Here is a 19,069-nt window from a genome sequence, read left to right on the forward strand (position 1 = left end):
ACTGAAGGGCAAGACTTTGATTTTGGAATCCACTTTTCCTTGTTAGGCATGACTTTAAAATGATCTTCTGAAGCAGTAAGAACATAAAGCACTGAACAGGTCCTGCTTGACCTATTACTACCTCTCTTAGCAAATCAAAAGACAAGGTCATCAGAAACAGGTGCAACCCCTTCAGAATTAGCACTGGATTACAACCTACTGTGCTTGCTTTCTTTTTTTTGGAACATAAAAAATTTAATAGACTCCCCTTGTTTTTGACTGCATGGTCTGCCTTTTCATAGCACTACTTACAGATGGGAGTAGATAGCCACAAGCCTTCTTAGTGATGAGGACTCGGGTATCTTAGGTGAAAGCGCAGAGAAAGAATTGGCATGACACCGAACACGGCAAAAACTTCACATCTTTGGCAAAGCCTGGAAGAATAAATAGCATGGATGTAGCAAACAGAATAGTGGGCATTTAATTAAATGCAGTGAACTAATGCTAATAAGGAAAAATTACCCAAAACTAAGATATTACGTAGCATACAAATACATGGTATCCTTGTTAGATGTAAAATAGAATTGTTAATTTCAGTAAAAATAAAGCCTTTTAAAAGATCACCCATACAGAAATGCAAATCATGCATCTATACTACATGTACTTAGTGTAATTAGCACAGAAATGTTTTTAAACGTTACATACACCGATCAGCCACAACACTTACACAACTGCTGTGTTAATTGCAGTTAATAACATGACTTTTTAAATATATACCAGTATCTGGTGACTAATCATGGGCAACCAAGCCTGTGCTGGCTATGATAGAAAGGTATCAGAGCACACAGTGCATCACAGCCTGCTGTCTATGGGGCTTAGCAGGCAATAAGTGCAAGGTTGTTCATCTGGCTACCAAATTCCCTTCGTTGCAATGTGATTAAGACAGATCACAATTTACAGCACACGTACAGATGTGTTGTGGACTCATGCCTTGAGGGGTCACAGCTGTTCTGGTAAAATAAGGGGATCGTACACAATATTGGGCTTAATGTTTTGGCTTTTAATGTTGTGTGTATTATCATATGTGGTGGCACAGTGGCTTAATGGTTAGGAATGTCACCTCTTACCGCCAGGTTCTGGGTTTGATTTCTATGTTTGCACGTTCTGCACACCCTGTGCTTGGTGGGTTTTCTCCCACCGTGCAAATACTGTACATTCAGATTAATTATGTAATTAATAATTAATGAATTAATCAAGGGTAATTAGCATTGCCAAATGTGTGAATGGTGACCAAAGGTCCTACCAGAGCCATTGAATTAAATACAATGGTCACGATTGTCCTTCACAGCCCCTAGTTGGACTACAGAGTTTACTGGACTACAGGGGTTATTGTCATATATTTTAAAACATATATTACTAATTTCCATACAGTATGAGGATGTATGCATGCCCCTGAATGTTAATATACTGTGTTATCTATGCATTTAACTACAGAAACAACATATATTACATATCGCCAAATACATTTTAACCTGGTGATTTTAAGGTAATTCATACTGGAGATATTATGTTTACCACCTTACCACCTGACACACTCACACGTATACTAGTACAGTACATGCATACATAAATACCTGGGATGGGCTTCAGGTGACCCTGAATACAGAATAAAGTGATACAGATGATACGTTAAATGCAAAACTCATCCTGATTCATCTCAAACCATCTTAATTGGATTTAGATTAGGTGATTGTGGAGGCCAGGTGATACTGTATGACGCAGCACTCAATCACTCTTCTTCTTGGGGAAATAGCTCTTACATACAGTATAAGAGGTGTGTTTGGGGTCAGTGTCCTGTGGGAAAATAAATAATTGTCCCACTAAGTGCAAACCAGGTGGGATGGCATGCCTCTGTAAAATACTGTGGTAGCCGTCCTGCTTAAGTGTGCCCTTAATTTTGATTAGTCACAATCAAGGGCACCATCATCGTACCCCCAGACCATCACACCTGCTCCTCCATGCATTATAGTGGAAACCACACATTAAGGATCTACTGTCTATTAACTATCTTTATGTGTAACAAACACATGCCACTTAGAAACAAAAATCTCAAATTTGGACTTCGATTAGGATCAAGATTAAGGCAAATTTTTCTGCTGATCTAATATTCAATGCTTGTGTTTCTTAGGCAAAGCAAGCCTGTTCTGTTTGTTTTTTAATTTGGCCATGAAGGCAGACATTGTCGCCTCTTTTATTTGTTTTTCCTTCTGCAGCAGAGGTACCTCTTAGTCTTCCTTTCATGGGATGGTGCTCATGAGAGCCAGTTTTATCATAGCGTTTGATGGTTTTGGTGACAGCACTTTGGTAAATACATTCAATATATCAAATATATATATCAAAGATTGCTCGGACTGACCTTGATTTTTTTAAGTAATGATGGACTGTCTTTTCGTTTTACTCGAGTGTTTCTCGCAATAATATGGATTTGTACGGTAATAGTAGCTTTAAAAGTGTTATTAAAAGGGTCCACCCTTCCTTTGCACAACCCAGAGCCGTGGGTATATACCTGTGGCTTCGCCCATGTACATCTCACAATATGACATAAAAGTTTATGATGATGTTGCCTACTGTTACATTCAATTACGGAATGCCTGTGACATGCCTGTGACAATGTTGCCTGTGACAATTAACAATACTGTATGTATGTTTTACATATGGCGGCACGGTGGTGTAGTCGTTAGCACTGCTGACTTGCACCTTTAGGGTCCGGGCTTGAATTCCGGCCAGGCTCCATTTCCATCTCTGTGTGCATGGAGTTTTTATGTTTTCCCCGTGCTTGGTGGGTTTCCTCCGGGTACTCCGGTTTCCTCCCACAGTCCAAAGATATGCAGGTTAGGCTAATTGGCATTCCCAAATTGCCCGTAGTGTGTGAGTGTGTGTATGTCTGTGTGCCCTGCGATGGATTGGCATCCTGTCCAGGGTGTACTCTGCCTCGTGCCCTAAGTCTCCTGGGATAGACTCCAGGTCACCGCAACCGTGAATACAGGATAAAGCGGTATAGAAGATGAGTGAGTGAGTGATGCAGTATGTTCTTTAAGATATTACATGTATTGGAAAATCATATTTGTCCATAAGTTATATTTCCATATGGGCAGTCTTATCTGGTTCGTAGGTTTCTGTATAAACAGTTAATGGTATTTTAAGTTATGCTTTAATTGAGTTTTACCAATAAACCTGAAAATAAATGTAATTTGATTTTTGCTTTCATTTATAACCTAATTAGGTTAGCCTGCAGGAATATTTAAATGTTTCATATGTTAGGTGTATAACGGAGTACATTTGGGTGTATCTACATTACTGAAAATATGAATACATTTTTGTAATAATTAATTAAATTGTGATAATTTTATCTTTTTAAGGCTTTATAATACCAAAAAAAACATCATATGATTAAAACCAGCTGACTAGCATTGTGTAGGTCCCCATTATACAGCTAAAACAACTCTGTCTTGTTAAAACATAAACTGCACAAAACCTTCTGAAGGTGTACTGTGGTATCAGCTCCAAAACATTAGCAGCAGATTTTTAATTTTTTTTTTTTATTGTGTGGTGGGTACGCGATGAATTGAACTACTGTAGTTCATCCAGCATGTTTGTCCTTATGCTTGCCCATTATTTTATGCTTCCCACACCCCAGTTTTGAGAACTGGATGTTTGCTTGTTGCCAAATACATCCCACCCCTTGTCAGATGGCACTGTAGACTTTCCGCTTTAATTTAATAGGTTTAACAAAAAAATTATAATAACCATTAAATCCTATCCATTTTAATTGGCCAAAATAACAATTCTCATTAAAAACTTTGCTGGCAATGACTGAATGCTGAGTCTCTTCTCTTAAGACACTTTGCTGTAAATGCCTTTAGTTGCTGTTTTCTGCAGGTATTTTCACCTTCAGTAAGTGAAAAGCGTTCTCAGTTGTGATGAGAGGAGCTGATTGAGCCCTTTAAGAGCTTTCCCTTTCTTCGCCTTAGGTCGCTTTCACAGTTTTGCAGCATTTGACTGAATCTGTGCAGACAATATAGCTCTATACATTTTAGAATTCATCCTGTTCCTTATTATATGCTACAAAATTTCACAAACTGAAATGTATGATGTTGTGAAGCATCTCGCAAGCATACAGCTACTGAATGTAAATTCAAGACTTGAATCAGGGATCAACTCTGGAACTTTTATCTCACCTGTCATGTAATAACTAAAGAAGTAGGCCACATCTGACTGAGTTGTCATTGGGATGTCACTGTGTTGCTGCTAGTCTTGTGTTACGACCATGGTAGGTGCATGCCATGTTGTAGAAGACTACATTAAGTCCATATGGTCCAGAGAGATGGATGGAACCCTATTCGAAATTTACTGAGAAATGCCATTGGAAACGAGTAAACAGTCTTTTCTAATGGACTTTTCTCAAGTAAAAAGTGTTTAAAAAGTTGCTTAGGTAAATGGCATGTAGTCATTGTCAATATCCACCACTACAGTACTTAACATATTTAAGACAAATCATGGTGTGAGAATCCTCTAATTTGTAAAGAAAGTATTTCCAAAATTTGGATTAGTCTTTGTTTCATTAACATTCCCCCTCACACACATACTCGCTCCTCTTTTCTTAGAACATTTTTCTCTTAGTTAAATATATAACAACAAAGTTTTTGATATTCTTGACTGTGCTTTAAAGGTTAACTTTTAAATTGATTTAAACTTTTAAATTGATTCTCTGCTGGTAAGGTTGTATTTTGACTCAGCTGGATTCAGGCTATGTTCATACTGCAGGAAAAAGTGACAATTTTCCTTTTAAAGTTTTACCTCTTTGCCTGGTGGCACTGCACATCTCTTGTTCTCAGTACTCTCAGAACAGTTGTGAGATGTGCCTTCTAATCTTTCTTGTGCATCAAAATCACACAAAATTTTTATATAAAGATATATATTTTTTTCATACTTTTTTTAGCAGTTTAAAAAACAATTAAGGATGTTTTCCTGCCTGATTTTTGTCAGTTAACGTTAGCATTGCTGCTGTGCTGTTGAAAGGCTATCGTCAGCTGAAAGGTTTCTTGCATGTAACTCAATACCTGCATCGGATTGATATTGTGAATCAATCAACACACTTTAAAATGTAATCCTTCATTCAATTTATTTTTATTGGCTCACTTGCATAACATATGCTTCACTGATGATTTAATCTTCAAGATCTTACATAAATTATATGAATGTATATGATTTCAGTTTTCTGCTCACTTGGAGAATCAAAGGGACAGGGCGTCCTTCCGGTGCAAAGTGAAGCTGTTGAGGTTCTCTTTAGGAGTGACAAGGATGGATAGGATCAAGAATGAGTTCATCGGAGGGACAACCCATGTGAGATGTTTTGGAAACAAAGTCAAAGAGGCCAGACTGAGGTGGTTTGGACATGTTCAGAGGAGAGATTGTAAATATATCGGTAGAAGGATGTTGAGGTTGGAACTGCCAGGCAGGAGGTCTAGAGGAAGACCAAAGACGGAGATTTATGGATGTAATGAGAGAGGACATGAAGTAAGTTGGTGTGAGAGAAGAGGATGCAGAGAATAGGGTTAGATGGAGGCAGATGATTTGCTGTGGCGACCCCTAAAAGGGAACAGCCGAAAGCCAAAGAAGGTGAGACAATGGAAGTGTCCAAAATCAGAATTAAAAATATCAGATTCTATTTGACATGTGTTGTTATAAGAAAGGTTTTTTTAGTTTTTTTATTTGGAACATGTTTGCAATAAATTCTTGCAACATCTTGTATTGTTGATTCTGTAGCGTTTTTAGACATGTCAGGAAACTCACAGGCGCAGAGAATGTAACAAGCTTTACAGTAAGTTCAAATCATTCCTATGGTACCTAAACAATATCCGATGAGATATCTGACAGCAGATATGAGACAGTCCTGTTGGATATAGCACGGCTGTGATGAGGCCATAGGCACGAGGACGCAGGCAAAATCACTGCCATGCTCTATCCAGTAGTAGTGTATGGCCACGAGTGTGATAATGCTCTTATACAAGAGTTCTGCAAGCACTATTTATTATCAACAAAATTTGTACTTAGGGTTGAAAGTAGTTTTAAATTCTTACTGATAGGCAAGGAGAATAAACCATGGACATCCTAGCAGTGTTACCATCCTTATCACCATTCATGGCACACCTCTCATTCAATCATATTTCGGTTTGAAATAACAGATTGTGTATAATTTTACTTATATCAGAGTAACTGTAAAGGAGGCTTTAATGTTGTGGGATGTCAAGTTTCATATTTCAAAAACTGAGTGGAGGATGGCAGTTTTTCCAAAGTGGTCCAAAAAACCTTTTTTTTTAAGTTTGTCCACTCTACAAACTGCTTCAAGTCTATGGAGTGAGTTTTGCAGTGATTTCAGGGCTATTTTTTAAGGTGTGAATTATTTTTGAACAACATGATTTTGACCAAAGTGGTCTTCGTTTTCTGTTCAGACTGAAAATGAGTGAGCTAGGAGTCATGGGATCAAAGAGGTTTGGCACGGGTACCAAACAGATCCTCATAACTATTCAGAAAATGGTGGGGGTTTTTTTTAGGGACAAATGGATGTTCCTTCCATTGTGCTCAGGAGAAGGAATGTTGCGATATAGGTTTTCTGTGGTTGCATGTAAAACTCAGGGCAATATAAACTCAAAGTCCTGATTCAGAAAAAAATGGAATTTCGAAAAAAAAACTGTTGGTCAGATCCCTTAAAGAAGTAATAGCAGGCGAATCATTCCTGGCATGGAGGAGGGTTAAGATTAGTTGACCCATGCTATACCTTTTACTTAAATGAGTTACAGTACATTCCATTTTTTATGACTTTAGTCAGACTAAAACATCGTCCTGTAAATGTAATGACTTATTGTTTTAAAATTAAGTCCCTCTGTGAGAAGTGGCATAACCCATATGTTGGCTGGACAAGTCCCCACAGTGCCTCTGCTGGAAAACATGAGTTTTATTTCAGATACATGCATATGAAAGCATGTGCACCTGAAACACACACACATATTTTCTGAGCTAAAGTTTAGAAACACCGTTGCCCGTTCGCGGTTAAAAAAAAACTTAATATAATAGTTTTATGTCACTCTGTCTTTTGTCAGGTACAAAGGCAGTCCTGAAAGTGGTTGGCAAGCAAAACAGATACAGACAAACCTGGAGCTGCACTGCTAAGCTGGATTAGCAAAACAGACAGACTAGAGAGAGACGCACTGCAAGCTAGCACATCAACTTAACCTTACTGTTATTGCTGACATAAACCTTGGGGAGGATAGAACACATCTGGCCTGATTGATGTTCCCACAGTTCACTCTCATTTTGTGTGTGTGTGTGTGTGTGTGTGTGTGTCTAGAAAAAAAACAGCTTGCACTTCATCCTCTTATTGAAGTCGTTAACATTGGCAAGCAATTTAAGATGAGAAGAAGGCGGGACCTTGTGTAATTTGCAGGGCCCTAAACAGTCTACATAATGTGCGTAAAGGGCTGTCTGGCTCTAATGATACACGTCTGCTGTTTTCTCTGAGCTGGTGCTTTTCATATCAACATCCTGTCCTTTGAATTGCACGCATTTGGAGTAATCTCTTTGATCAGCCTTCTTATCATTGTTATCTACCCTCCTAATCCCCGAGGGGACTTTATTAAAGAAATGGACATACTCCTCAGTCGTTTCCCTGACAGAACTCCTCTCACTATCCTTAGGGCCTTTCATCCTTCCTGCCTATAAGCTTGGAGACACCCCTGGGCAATTTTACATACACTGTATAGTACATACACTATATATATTCTTACCCTCACTCACCACATGCCACCTTTGAGCAACCATGGACAATTAGCTGTTTTTTTTCATTCCACATTGCTAATCTGACATGCGCAAATTGATTTCATCTTTTCTTTATTAGAAGGATTTGTTTCTTTCCACACTGGCCACTCAGGTGACTGGGCTACTGAAGCCTCATGTGTGGCATTTGACCTCTGCAGCTGATCCATAATGCAGCTGCATGACTTGTTTTTAATCTTTCTCATTTTTCATTACCAGCCCATTGTCACCCTTCGTCCTTTGGCTTGCTTGCTCCAAAGCCAAAAATGGGCCAGCACCCAGTTAGCTTAAAGGGCTTATCACTTTCCACCCGATGCACCACGCTCAACCCAATCCTTAAGTACTGCTCAACTAGTCACACCATCTCTTATTGTCCAAAGAAGGCCTGCATGTGTTTTCATCTTGAATGCTTTAGTAAAAAAGTAAGCTTTATCTAGATGATTAGTGGGTTTTTGGTTTTGTTTTTTTTAGCTCCAGGACAGCCTCCTGTAAATGTGGAGTGGAATCTTATCGGTTCAAAGCTGACTGTCCACTGGGACCCTGTAGTCACCATGGAAATGGAGTCAGAGGTCACTGGGTATAAGGTAAGATCATGTATTCTATATGCAATTATAAAATACCTTGCAAAAATGACCATGCAAAAACAAGATGGATTTGAAATTACAGTAAAAAAAAAAAAAAAAAAAAAAAAAAATTAATTACCTGTTAATGTCTATGAACCATATTCAGAGTTGAGATACGCACATACTGACACAATTGCTCCCATTGGTATTTAGACTTTAGAACTATTTACAGTCATGGAGAAGGAGTTCCCCAAAGACAAATGCAACTCTCTTAGGCACAGTTCGGACTCTGGACATAAGCCCAGTTTTCATGTGGAATATCAGCTGAAGAAAGGAACAGCATTACTTCAGGCCCAACTGTCTGACAGTTTGATAGAACCACAATTTGTCATGCTTAAATTCATGTTTTTGGATGTACATTCACTTTGCCTGCATAAATATTGGTGTTAACTTTGAATTTTGAAAATCACAGACTTAAGTAGGCAGCTTTGAATATGTCATATAACTGTATCTTTGTTAGACAGTCGTTCTTGAAAAGATTCTCTCTCTCTCTCTCTCTCTCTCTCTCTCTCTCTCTCTCTCTCTCTCTCTCATGGATACACACACACGCACACACAATCAAAAAAGTTCAGTATGTCATTTTCCTGAGAAAACTGTCAGATAATGAAAGTAGTTACTAGTCATACGCCTTCTGCAAATGTTACATATTTAAACAATTTTAACAGCAAAATGAGAGCTCATTTTTGGCATTTCAGAGAAAATAAAGTTGTTTTTTTATTTTCAAATGAAGCAAGAAGTATTGTAAACTGAAGGAGAATATTTTGTGCATTTCCTTTGCTTCAAAGGGGTGTTAAAAGGCACAAATGTCAAAATATTTTGTCAAGATTTTTTGGGGTTATATAAGTGTGGATGTTGTGGGATTTAAAAAAAAAAAACTATAACTCCACTTCCCACAGTTTTGTCAAAATGGATAACCCAGTCTGAATTTGTGCTTTTGGGTATTTAAGTATGTAATTTATTATTTATAATATGTTGGTTAAGCTTTATCAAATTATAGCAAACTCATGGTTTGCCTGTGATTTTGCAGTGAGTCAAACAGAAAATAGTGGCAATAAATTAGATCTTGGAGAGAAGTGTTGAGGTTAGTTGCACACAATCCTTTTTAATCCTAAAGATTGTGGAAGATAATGATAAACATTACGAGCAATAGCAAAAAACTTCCAGTCTAAAACATTATCAGGATCCTCCTCTGCCAGTTCTAGTTTCACATCTGTACATGATGACCACTACATTTGCGTTTGAGACGAATTTAGCACTTTTGGCAGGCTTTTTTCCTTAAGATGGGTGTGACCATAGATGTCACTCAACAGATCCAATCAATTCGGCGCTTACGCATCACTCAACAGAGCCAATTAGCAAACTAGTTTACATTTACATTTGGAAGACGCTCTAATCCAGAAAAACGTACATTTTTATCCCTTTATACATCTGATCGGTTGAGGATCTTACTCAAGGCAACAAAAATCACTTGTGTATTTTAAGCTTTGTAACATTATTTCTCTCTACAGTGCTTAAACTACAGTATCCTACATAATTTTGTTAATTATATAACATGGGGTTAAAACAACATCCAAATCACATAATGTCCTGTTTCACAGAATGTATTGCAAACATTAAGCAATGCATACCCGTCATTCACTGCTTCTGGGTGACGGCAATGACAGAATGTAAACATCGTTGTCTTGACCCAAACATTCTTCAAAAACACGTTGAACACATTCAAACCAATCTTGGCAGCTGCTGTATTTGCACAGGACGTATCTTAGCTTCTCTGATCTCATTTTATCACGCTTGGTTTGTCACAACGTGTCGGCTTTTGGTCGAAAAATCTGGCAGCTAAAAACGTAAAATTTTTAAAGCTTCAAAAATAGCATTTTGGTTTTTTTTTAAAGCATTTTGTTATTGACAGCCTGGTGTGTCAAAGAATAATAAATTGGCAAAATGAGTAATAGTCTGAAAATGGCAGATGCGTTTTTCTGTAAAATTGCTGGTAATCTTAAGATTTCTTTTGTCTTACAATAATCTCTTTATTGTTAATCTTGGACTCTCTTTAATGTAAAATACCCTATTTATAAAATGTTACTATAGAAACAACCTATTAGAATGATCATATTATTATTAACCTTTCATTTATGTAAGAACCTGAACAATCTGTGCTGTTATGTGAAAATAATGCCGACCCTTTGCAGATTTGAGGATTCAAACATGCTGTGGTATAAACTCATATAATTCTAATAATAATCCTGTGAATCTGTTTTATTAAAGTCTTTGTCCCATTTTCCAGGTTTCTTACACAAGGAACAGACATACAGAAGTTAACACAGTGACTACTAACGTTACTTCTGTGGAGCTCATCCTCCCTGCCGATGATAATTACATCATTCAGATTTGTGCTCTGAGCGACAGCGGAGACGGCATGCCCACTGAGCCAATCAAAATCCACAAACTGAGTAAGAAGCCTTGTTCTAATCTGAATAAAGTTGGGTTATAGTCACATGTTTCATTCACTAGCTATTAAGACTTTAATAGACCATAAAAAAAAATCCAATTTATACTAAATGAAAAAATCATTAATTACTAAACTCCAAACATGCATTTTGTGCACCCGCAACACCAATTAACCTAATTTAAAAGCTGTCTTGGCTTTGTTGGCCATCATTGTCTTACTCCTGATAAACAATAAATTAATAGCGAGATTTTTTTTAATATTGTTTCTTCAAATAATCCGAGTGGTTTATCTAATACTAAAGTAACAGGCTACTACCAGGATAACATTCAGCTATATTTCTCATCCGGAAACACTGCATCATTGCATGTAATATACAGTAAAGAATGAATAGCATCAAAGAGACATTAAGCATAAATACCTCCGATTAAACTGAACAGCATAGAATTAACCTTATTATGATTGTAGATTTGTTATCTCCACCATGCAAACAGAGCTGGTGCAGCAAGTGCAGCCCTCAGCATTTAATGCAGCTCACTAAATGAGCACTCAGTGATTTGAGATTTGCAGTGTACACCTTGTATCCTCCATTGGGCTAAATAGTGTGATCTTTATTAACTACCTATAGCTCTTGCTATCCATCTCTGCCTCATCTCAACTCCCTCCTACATACTGAGGTAGAAGCAGACAAAACTAGAGGTGCGAATGGCACTGCACAGCAGATTCCTCACATTCTTCTACGTATTATAAACAAATGAACTAATGAGGATTTGGAGTAGCATAGGCTTTTACCAGTACTAATTATAGGCTTATTTTAAATACAAATGCTCTGCTCTAGTTTAGATGAAGCTCAGCAATTAAGAATTAATTCAAACATATTGGCTTTACGGTGGTACTCGTCCTAACTTGAGTGGTAAAAATACAATTAAACATACAGTGCCTATTATTTTCCAGGATGTATCTAATCTGATGATCTTAAAAGTTGCTACAAGTGTAGTGTGTAAACTTAATTAAAGTATGCTTATTAAATCTTGTATGCACAAATCCTGGCCTACATTCTTCTATTTCAATTATTTGTTTAGTTTGTTTTGGAACCAGAATGGATAGAAATATAAAGAAGATTTCCCGAAATGCTTTTAGAACTGAATCTAATGAATGGTGTCATTTTAATGTGGAGAAATTTTGTATATAAGTATACAGTACAGTGTAAAGACACTACTGTAGTTGCTTGTCTGATTTAGTGGAAGTTATGAAGTATGCAAGAAAAAATATTGTAATGAAAATTTTAGGGGAATAAATAAAACAAAATGCCTGATACTGTTTCTTTTTTGGCAATTAGGAGCAAATTAAAAATACCCATTCATAGATCAGCCATACGCAATAATTAAAACAAATTATTAACATCACCACAATAAAATTGATCAAGAGTTAAAGTATATATCATATATATATATGATATATGCTGCTGGTCTCAGACAGAAATCCTCTAAAACATTGAGCTTTAAGCACTGAAGTAGATCTGAAAAACATGTTATTGGACTCTGTTTTTTATATCAGTACAAGTGTAATCTGCTGGTCTTATGTTAACTTATTGCTGTTTTGTTATGAGTCTTTTTTTCTTGCTTAGGTTGTGTTGATCAGAAATGAAAGTATGTTTGAGGCTGTAGGTGGAGTGGTGTTAATGGGGCCATGACATTTAAAATGTGTTAGTGCGTTATTATAATCAGGCCTACTTTATATCAAAAGTGTGTTACTATCATTTTTAAGTGTAGACTGACAAGTGACATATTGTTATTATCGTGTTAAATGACTGGGTGACACTTTCTAGACCGTACTCATAACTTACTCATAAATCACAAATGAGGGGTGTTCAGCTTAGACAGGGATGTTTGATCGTGAAGAATAAAAGAACACAAGAGTAAAAACTACTTCTATATACAAAAGTCGGCTGTAAAGTCTCATCACCTTGTACTAGATTGAAAACTACAAACAACACATTATTTGGTGAATTACTGTGTGAATTTAATTGTCCGTTGAAAATATCCACTTATTTTAAATCCGGTGACTGCAAAAGAAATCCTCCAAAAAATGCATAACACACAGGGCCGATAAGCACTTGTAAATACGCGTGCCCTCCGATCCCTCAGAAATCTTGACAATACAGTGTCGTGATGAATAAATATAGCAACATAATGCCATGTTGCACACTGCATTGTTTTTCTGATTATTCCTGACCTTGAGTTGAATTGTAAACCATTTTTACTGTTTATTAAGAATATTTAAATGGCAAATTATAAACGCGTATGCTTATCTCTGCCTATGGACAAAAATTTTCAACAACTTCAATTCTAATTTAAAAAAGATAAACACATCAGGATGAGAAATGGTTCCCCTCTGCTTTTAATCACATACCTTGATTACAGTATCTGAATACAGTAGGTGTTTTTATGAATTATGAATACAATCAATGAATACAAGACAACTTATTAACAAATAACAAAACAGATGTTTACTATATCTTAAGGGTGCACAGTGTGCAGAAATTAAAAATCTATTAATTTCCAGGTTTTTCATGGAAAATGAGCCAAGGCAAAATGAGTCTAAGGTTGATAAAATAATTAATCGCATAATTTTTTTATTAGTAAACACAAAAAAAACAGGTCCCCCAGATCTAAACATAATACAAAGATTAAGGAAAATATTTGGATTTGTTTGACAGTTATATGTTGATGCTGTCTTTCACTTTGTTGCAGGTATGAGTGTACGGGGTTCGAGAGCGTGGCAACCGACCTCCACCCCCTTGTCCTTGCTCTTTATCATCGCATTAACTGCCATGAGGCCAACGTTGTGAAAATAACTTTAGTGTTGCACAGACTTATTGAGTTGATCTTGTGTGCTCATTCTTTACAAATCATGAGAGCGGTGTGTTAAAACAATGTTTTTAAAACTCCCAACCTTCCCATACTTCACCTGAGGCAGCATCTTGTGCATTTGATGAAACCGACAAGGAAATTCAAAGTTACAGGATTTTGTGTGCATGTTATGGTCTCGAGGCAAGCATTTGATTAGTCTGGACAAAGTCTTTTTTTTTGTTTTTTTTTTGTAACGTACACGGATGTCATGACTCATATGCACTACTTGCCAGCTGGTCTCTGTGACCCTTGCGGAGAACAAAATGCCTTACTTCCATGTTACATGCCAAAGTAGTTCATGTCTTTCGTCATGTCCTTCACTTCTTGTTGCTACACTACTCTTTGTCATGGCTTTTTATTCCTTTTGATATGAAAATGTAAAGTAAGTCAGTGTTTTTATACGATATTGTTACATATCACTGGCGCTCCGCGGCTTCTGCGTACCCATTTTACGGAATATGATTTTTCACTGTGCCTTCTATACAATAGCTGCATATCTTTCATTTAACTTTACATCATTAGGTCTTTACTCTTCAGTAATTCCTCACCTTTGAGGATGTAGCAGTGTGTCTTTTGATGCTGATTTTGTTTTAAGTTAGTGGAAGCAGTGGCTATGTGTCATGAACTATGTCACTGGGTTTTGTTACCATGTACAAATAGAACACAATGTAATATTGAGTTGCAGCCTTAGAATTTATTATGTTTATAATGTCTTTAAAAAATGCTACCGAAGTATTTATTAAAGCTAACAATAGGATGTTATTCTCCGAAACTCTGTCACATCACTGCAAAATGGTAGATTTTTTTTTTTTTTTTGGTTTACTAAGGAATGAGGACATCCTGTGGAGCAGAAAACTGAGAGTTGAACAGATTTTTATGTGGAAAGGTTGTTATATGTTGTTATGGTATGTTGCATAAATATTCACTCATGAAAGTATTTCACGTTTTGTAGTGTTACAATCTGTACCTGAAATAGAATACAAGAGAGCAAAATAGTTTGTTCTTTCAAGTACTGGCCAATCAGGGACATTCAAGAGTTCCTAAATGCGAAAGAGCGAAAGAGTGTAAATAGCACTAAAGTTATGTTACCCAGAGATGCAACAGTTCACAAAAGGCAAGCTGGATATAAGATAGTGAATAGCTGATTGAAGAAAGTACAAAAAAAAAAAAGATCTGTGACAAAGTTCTGGAAATGTCTCAGTCAGGGTTGTTGAAAAGAATAAATCTCACAAAGGACTTTGTTCAGAGAAGCAAGCAAGGAGTAACTGTCAACATGGTGTTACCACACTTCACTGAAGAGATGGTGTTATCGGGGTTATAAGCAGTGCTGGCTTTCTCACAAATGTACTACTTTATGTCAAGAACAAAAAGTTCGATTTTGCTTACTACAATGGATGTAAAGATAAATTGCAACAGATGTGTAAAAAAACATGAAGCTGTGCATTTTTGCCAGAGTATAATTTATTTCTTTTTATGTAGACAAAAATGCAGATGGATTTACATTGTTTCTGGTTCAAAAATAAAAAAAAAAAAGGAGGCTTTTTAGTCATAAATTTCCTTCACTATAATTTTTATAATTGTGAAGACTGCATCGCATCGAGCTGAATTGTGACCAGAGTGTATCATCACACAAATGCGTGCCACTTTTTAGATAAAGCCCAGCTTTGTGAAATGTCTAGGCAATCGATCATTGTCCTATAAACAATTACTTTCATCTGAGATCTGTATCTTTTCAGAGTTACATTTAGCCTTTTAATTGCTTCTCTGTCCAACGCCTCTTTTTGCACAGTAACTGAACTTGCTCTAGGCTCAGTCGCACACCTGTCATGTTCTTCCCATATAGATTTCACATTTTTGGATAAAAAAAAAATATGGCATATGTAAAAAAAAAAAAAAAAAAACATAATTACAATTGAATAATTTCAGTTTCAGGCTGTAACACTACTTTTTTAATGTCTGCAGAGAGGTAAACAGCTGTCTGTGCCTGTGTACACAGGAAGAGCTGCTGCATTTGTGTTTTCAGGACCAGAATAGCTATAAACCTGTAGATATGATTAAGGTGTCCTCTTGTTTAGATCCTGACCACCATGTATCTGGCTCAGTGGTTTAGACCTTTGGTCTAGCAAGTTTCTAAAAAAACGGCAAAGATTAAATAACCTGGAAGCACACGGATCTTGTGCTTTAATCTTCCCGACAATATTTCTTGTGTTATGTAATGATAAATGCAGTGTCTGATCCATGCAGTAATTCAGGAGCCATTAAAACATCCTAAAACATTGCTGTGCAGCCCACGGGGGTTTTGAGAGAACACGCAATGCTGTATATTCTCATTATGAGAGCAGCAGAAGGAGGATTGATGTGGGTAGAACAATGCACCAAGCTTTATTAGACTGGTCCAGACAGAGCTGATGAGAGATATTTAGTTTTTATTTCAACCTCAGACATCCCCTGTGCCCCTTTAAGAAGATACTGAGAAGGCTGATCAAAGTAAGCCCAAGTCTTTAGCATCGGTCATGTGAAGTGCAGCATTTTGCAGCTGTCTTTGCTTTGAGCATTGATTTCGATTTTAAAGTCAAATGAAAATCAGCACAAAAGTGAGCGCAGCTGAACATTCGCTCCTCTTTGGCCTTCTTTGAGTAGAAGAATGTGTTATTCATACAGACTTGTTGTACAGATGTAAGTGTCACATTGCGAGCTGTCAAGGCTGTCAGAAACCTTTGTCCTGGATTTGGACCACTGTGTAGTTCTAGTTATGATTATGGCTGTTCACATTGTCCATGCATGATGCCAGTTATGATTTAGGGATGACATTTTCATCTCTTCCTTATTTTTTTAGTCAGATGTGTGGTATGAGGAGCAACATGAAAGTGTGTGTTGTGCACAATCAATTGCTTACATAATAATGGTTTAAAATTGACCTTGATCCCTTTGTGTAATTAAAGTACTGTTTGTTCTTTTCAGTTTTTCAAACTTGATGGCTATATCAGACTTTTTTTTTTGTTCCTTGGCCTTTTTTTGTCTTTCTAATAAATTTTCTTTCATATTCTTTTCAAAAGAAGCTAATTTAAAGTGACGCGAAATATGGCTACCAAGGCCATATACATTAAAACATTCAGGAAAGAATGCGACAACTTGAAATATGTTTTAATTTTTTTGCTTTTTTCTTTTTTTATGAAAAAAAGGTATTAGCATGTGTGCTTTTGTCTGTTGTAGATGCATATTTTGTTAAACGTGTAAACATTTGACCAACTCTTTTGATATGGCTGTATAACTGGAATGTCTTTAATCTCTGCGAGATGACATGTTTGATCAGGACAATATTTTCATATTGAAAAGCGATTCCCACATCTTGTACAGTAGCCGTGCATGTTTCCAATTGTTTTTTTTTTTGTTTTTTTGTCTGTATGTAGCTTTTTTTTCTAACAACTGTAATAAAACAATTTGCTGGAGATTTACCTCCATACAAGTGATGTGTGTTAAGTTACATATTGATTAGAATGTGTCTTGGCTTGACTTGGTTTGTTTGTTAATATGGATGTACAATACATTTGTAGATACAGCTGGATTTTCTGCTTCATAAAATTGTGTTATAAAAGTTGAACTCAAATTCTCAAATACAATTTTTTTTTGGTCTAATGTGTCTCATCTCAGTGAGGTGAAAGTTTAGTTTATATTTAAAAAATATATATCAAATAAAAAATACATTTATATATATCCATTTTCAGATTTCAGATTCAACACGCTAAGGCAGCCCTTAGGGTGACTACATTTATATTCTGTGCATTTAATAAAGAAAAAATAAAAATACAAAATAAATAAAATAATAATAACTATAATAATAAGTATAATTTAGTAAAATAATCAAAAAAGATAAATAAAGAAGAAATAAACAGTTTTATTATTTGATTAAATCAGGGATTTAAAACACTGCATTAAAGTGCTTTAAACATAATATGTGTTCTTGCATATGAAATAATAAGAAGAAGAATGAGAAATTAAAAAATACAATTATTCTAATATCAAATATATATTAGGATGATACTAGACTGATCAAATTTTTTTAATTTTTTTTTTTTATGGACTTTTACCTTTTTTCTCTTTTTCAGTATTTGGTTTAAAATTATTTTTAAAAATTAGTATTTTTTTAAAGAAAAAAAAATCAAATGCATATCAATATTGCCTCACACTCAATGTTCCGGTCTCAGCATCAGAACTAAAAATTATGGCATTTCTAATATGAATTGCCTTTTGACTTGTCATAAAATTTTAGTATTACATTTAATTGCATTAGCTGACTCCTTTTCCAAATGAGCCACTGGGTAGACTGGACATACTACACGTATTCAGTGGCAAAATCCCTGAGACAATATTACAGTCAGTGGATAAAACAGTTAAAAATTTGCACAGAAATGATACAGTTCATATTAAACATGATAGGGTGCAAACAGCAGCACATGCCGCATTCAGCTCCTTTCATTGCATTCACAGAATTCACCGCATTATTTCAAACCAGGCCTGTACTTTAACTTATGGGCTTCCTAATCCTGATTACCATCATGACATGAGGTGTAAAGAACCTGGGTTTGAAAGCCATCATTGAGCATTAAAAATGAATAAAAGTCGTACAGTAGGATCGATCCAGTAACACCTGACTTTAGTGCTGGTTTTTGGTGAATTCTCCAAGTTCCTAAAACAGGAGGCTATTTTATGTTTAACATGATGTGCTGAACAATTATTTAGTCATTTGTATCTGATTGAGATGGGACTGATTCATGCTGCACCTATTAAACTGTTCACATTTACACTGCTGTGTGTCTGCTGAATGCGCTCTGCTCCATTTCTGATGAATGTACTATAATTTAAATTTCTGCTCATTCCAGACAGGCCGTGGGTGTCCCAGGGAAAAAAAAAAACCCAAATAAACAAACAAACAAACTGTCTTCAGCTGTGGTGTGAGCCACAAAACATGTCTGGGCATTTGAGCCAATCTGTGGAAGGCATCACGCCTACGTTATCCTACGCTGGAATATCAGGGAAAAATAATAGTCGGTTCTTTTTTTTTCATCCTATTACCTGAAAAAAAGAGGGAAAAAGACATTGCTCGGAGGGTCTGTTCAAGAATGCCTTTAAATTAAATACAACAGCTTCTCCAAGCAGCTGGCATTTAAAGTAAAGCTTGTAGATCAATATCTCCTCAGAGTTTTTACAGCCTCTTGGCACACATGAAGCAATTATTT

At 36.2% G+C, this 19,069-nt stretch overlaps 1 protein-coding gene across 1 annotated transcript in view; it reads left to right on the top strand.

The window, feature by feature from the left end:
- Positions 1 to 15,349, top strand: part of cntn3a.2 (contactin 3a, tandem duplicate 2) — a 71,486-nt gene extending 56,137 nt beyond the window's left edge. The window contains exons 20-22 of the mRNA XM_053482551.1: positions 8,323 to 8,435; positions 10,759 to 10,924; positions 13,674 to 15,349. Of these exons, the coding sequence (XP_053338526.1) occupies positions 8,323 to 8,435; positions 10,759 to 10,924; positions 13,674 to 13,771 (377 nt within the window). The 3' untranslated portion in view covers positions 13,772 to 15,349. The remainder of the gene's footprint in view (positions 1 to 8,322; positions 8,436 to 10,758; positions 10,925 to 13,673) is intronic.
- The last annotated feature ends 3,720 nt before the right edge of the window (positions 15,350 to 19,069 follow it).

Source organism: Clarias gariepinus, chromosome 22, assembly GCF_024256425.1.
Source record: "Clarias gariepinus isolate MV-2021 ecotype Netherlands chromosome 22, CGAR_prim_01v2, whole genome shotgun sequence".
Lineage (NCBI taxonomy): Eukaryota > Metazoa > Chordata > Actinopteri > Siluriformes > Clariidae > Clarias > Clarias gariepinus.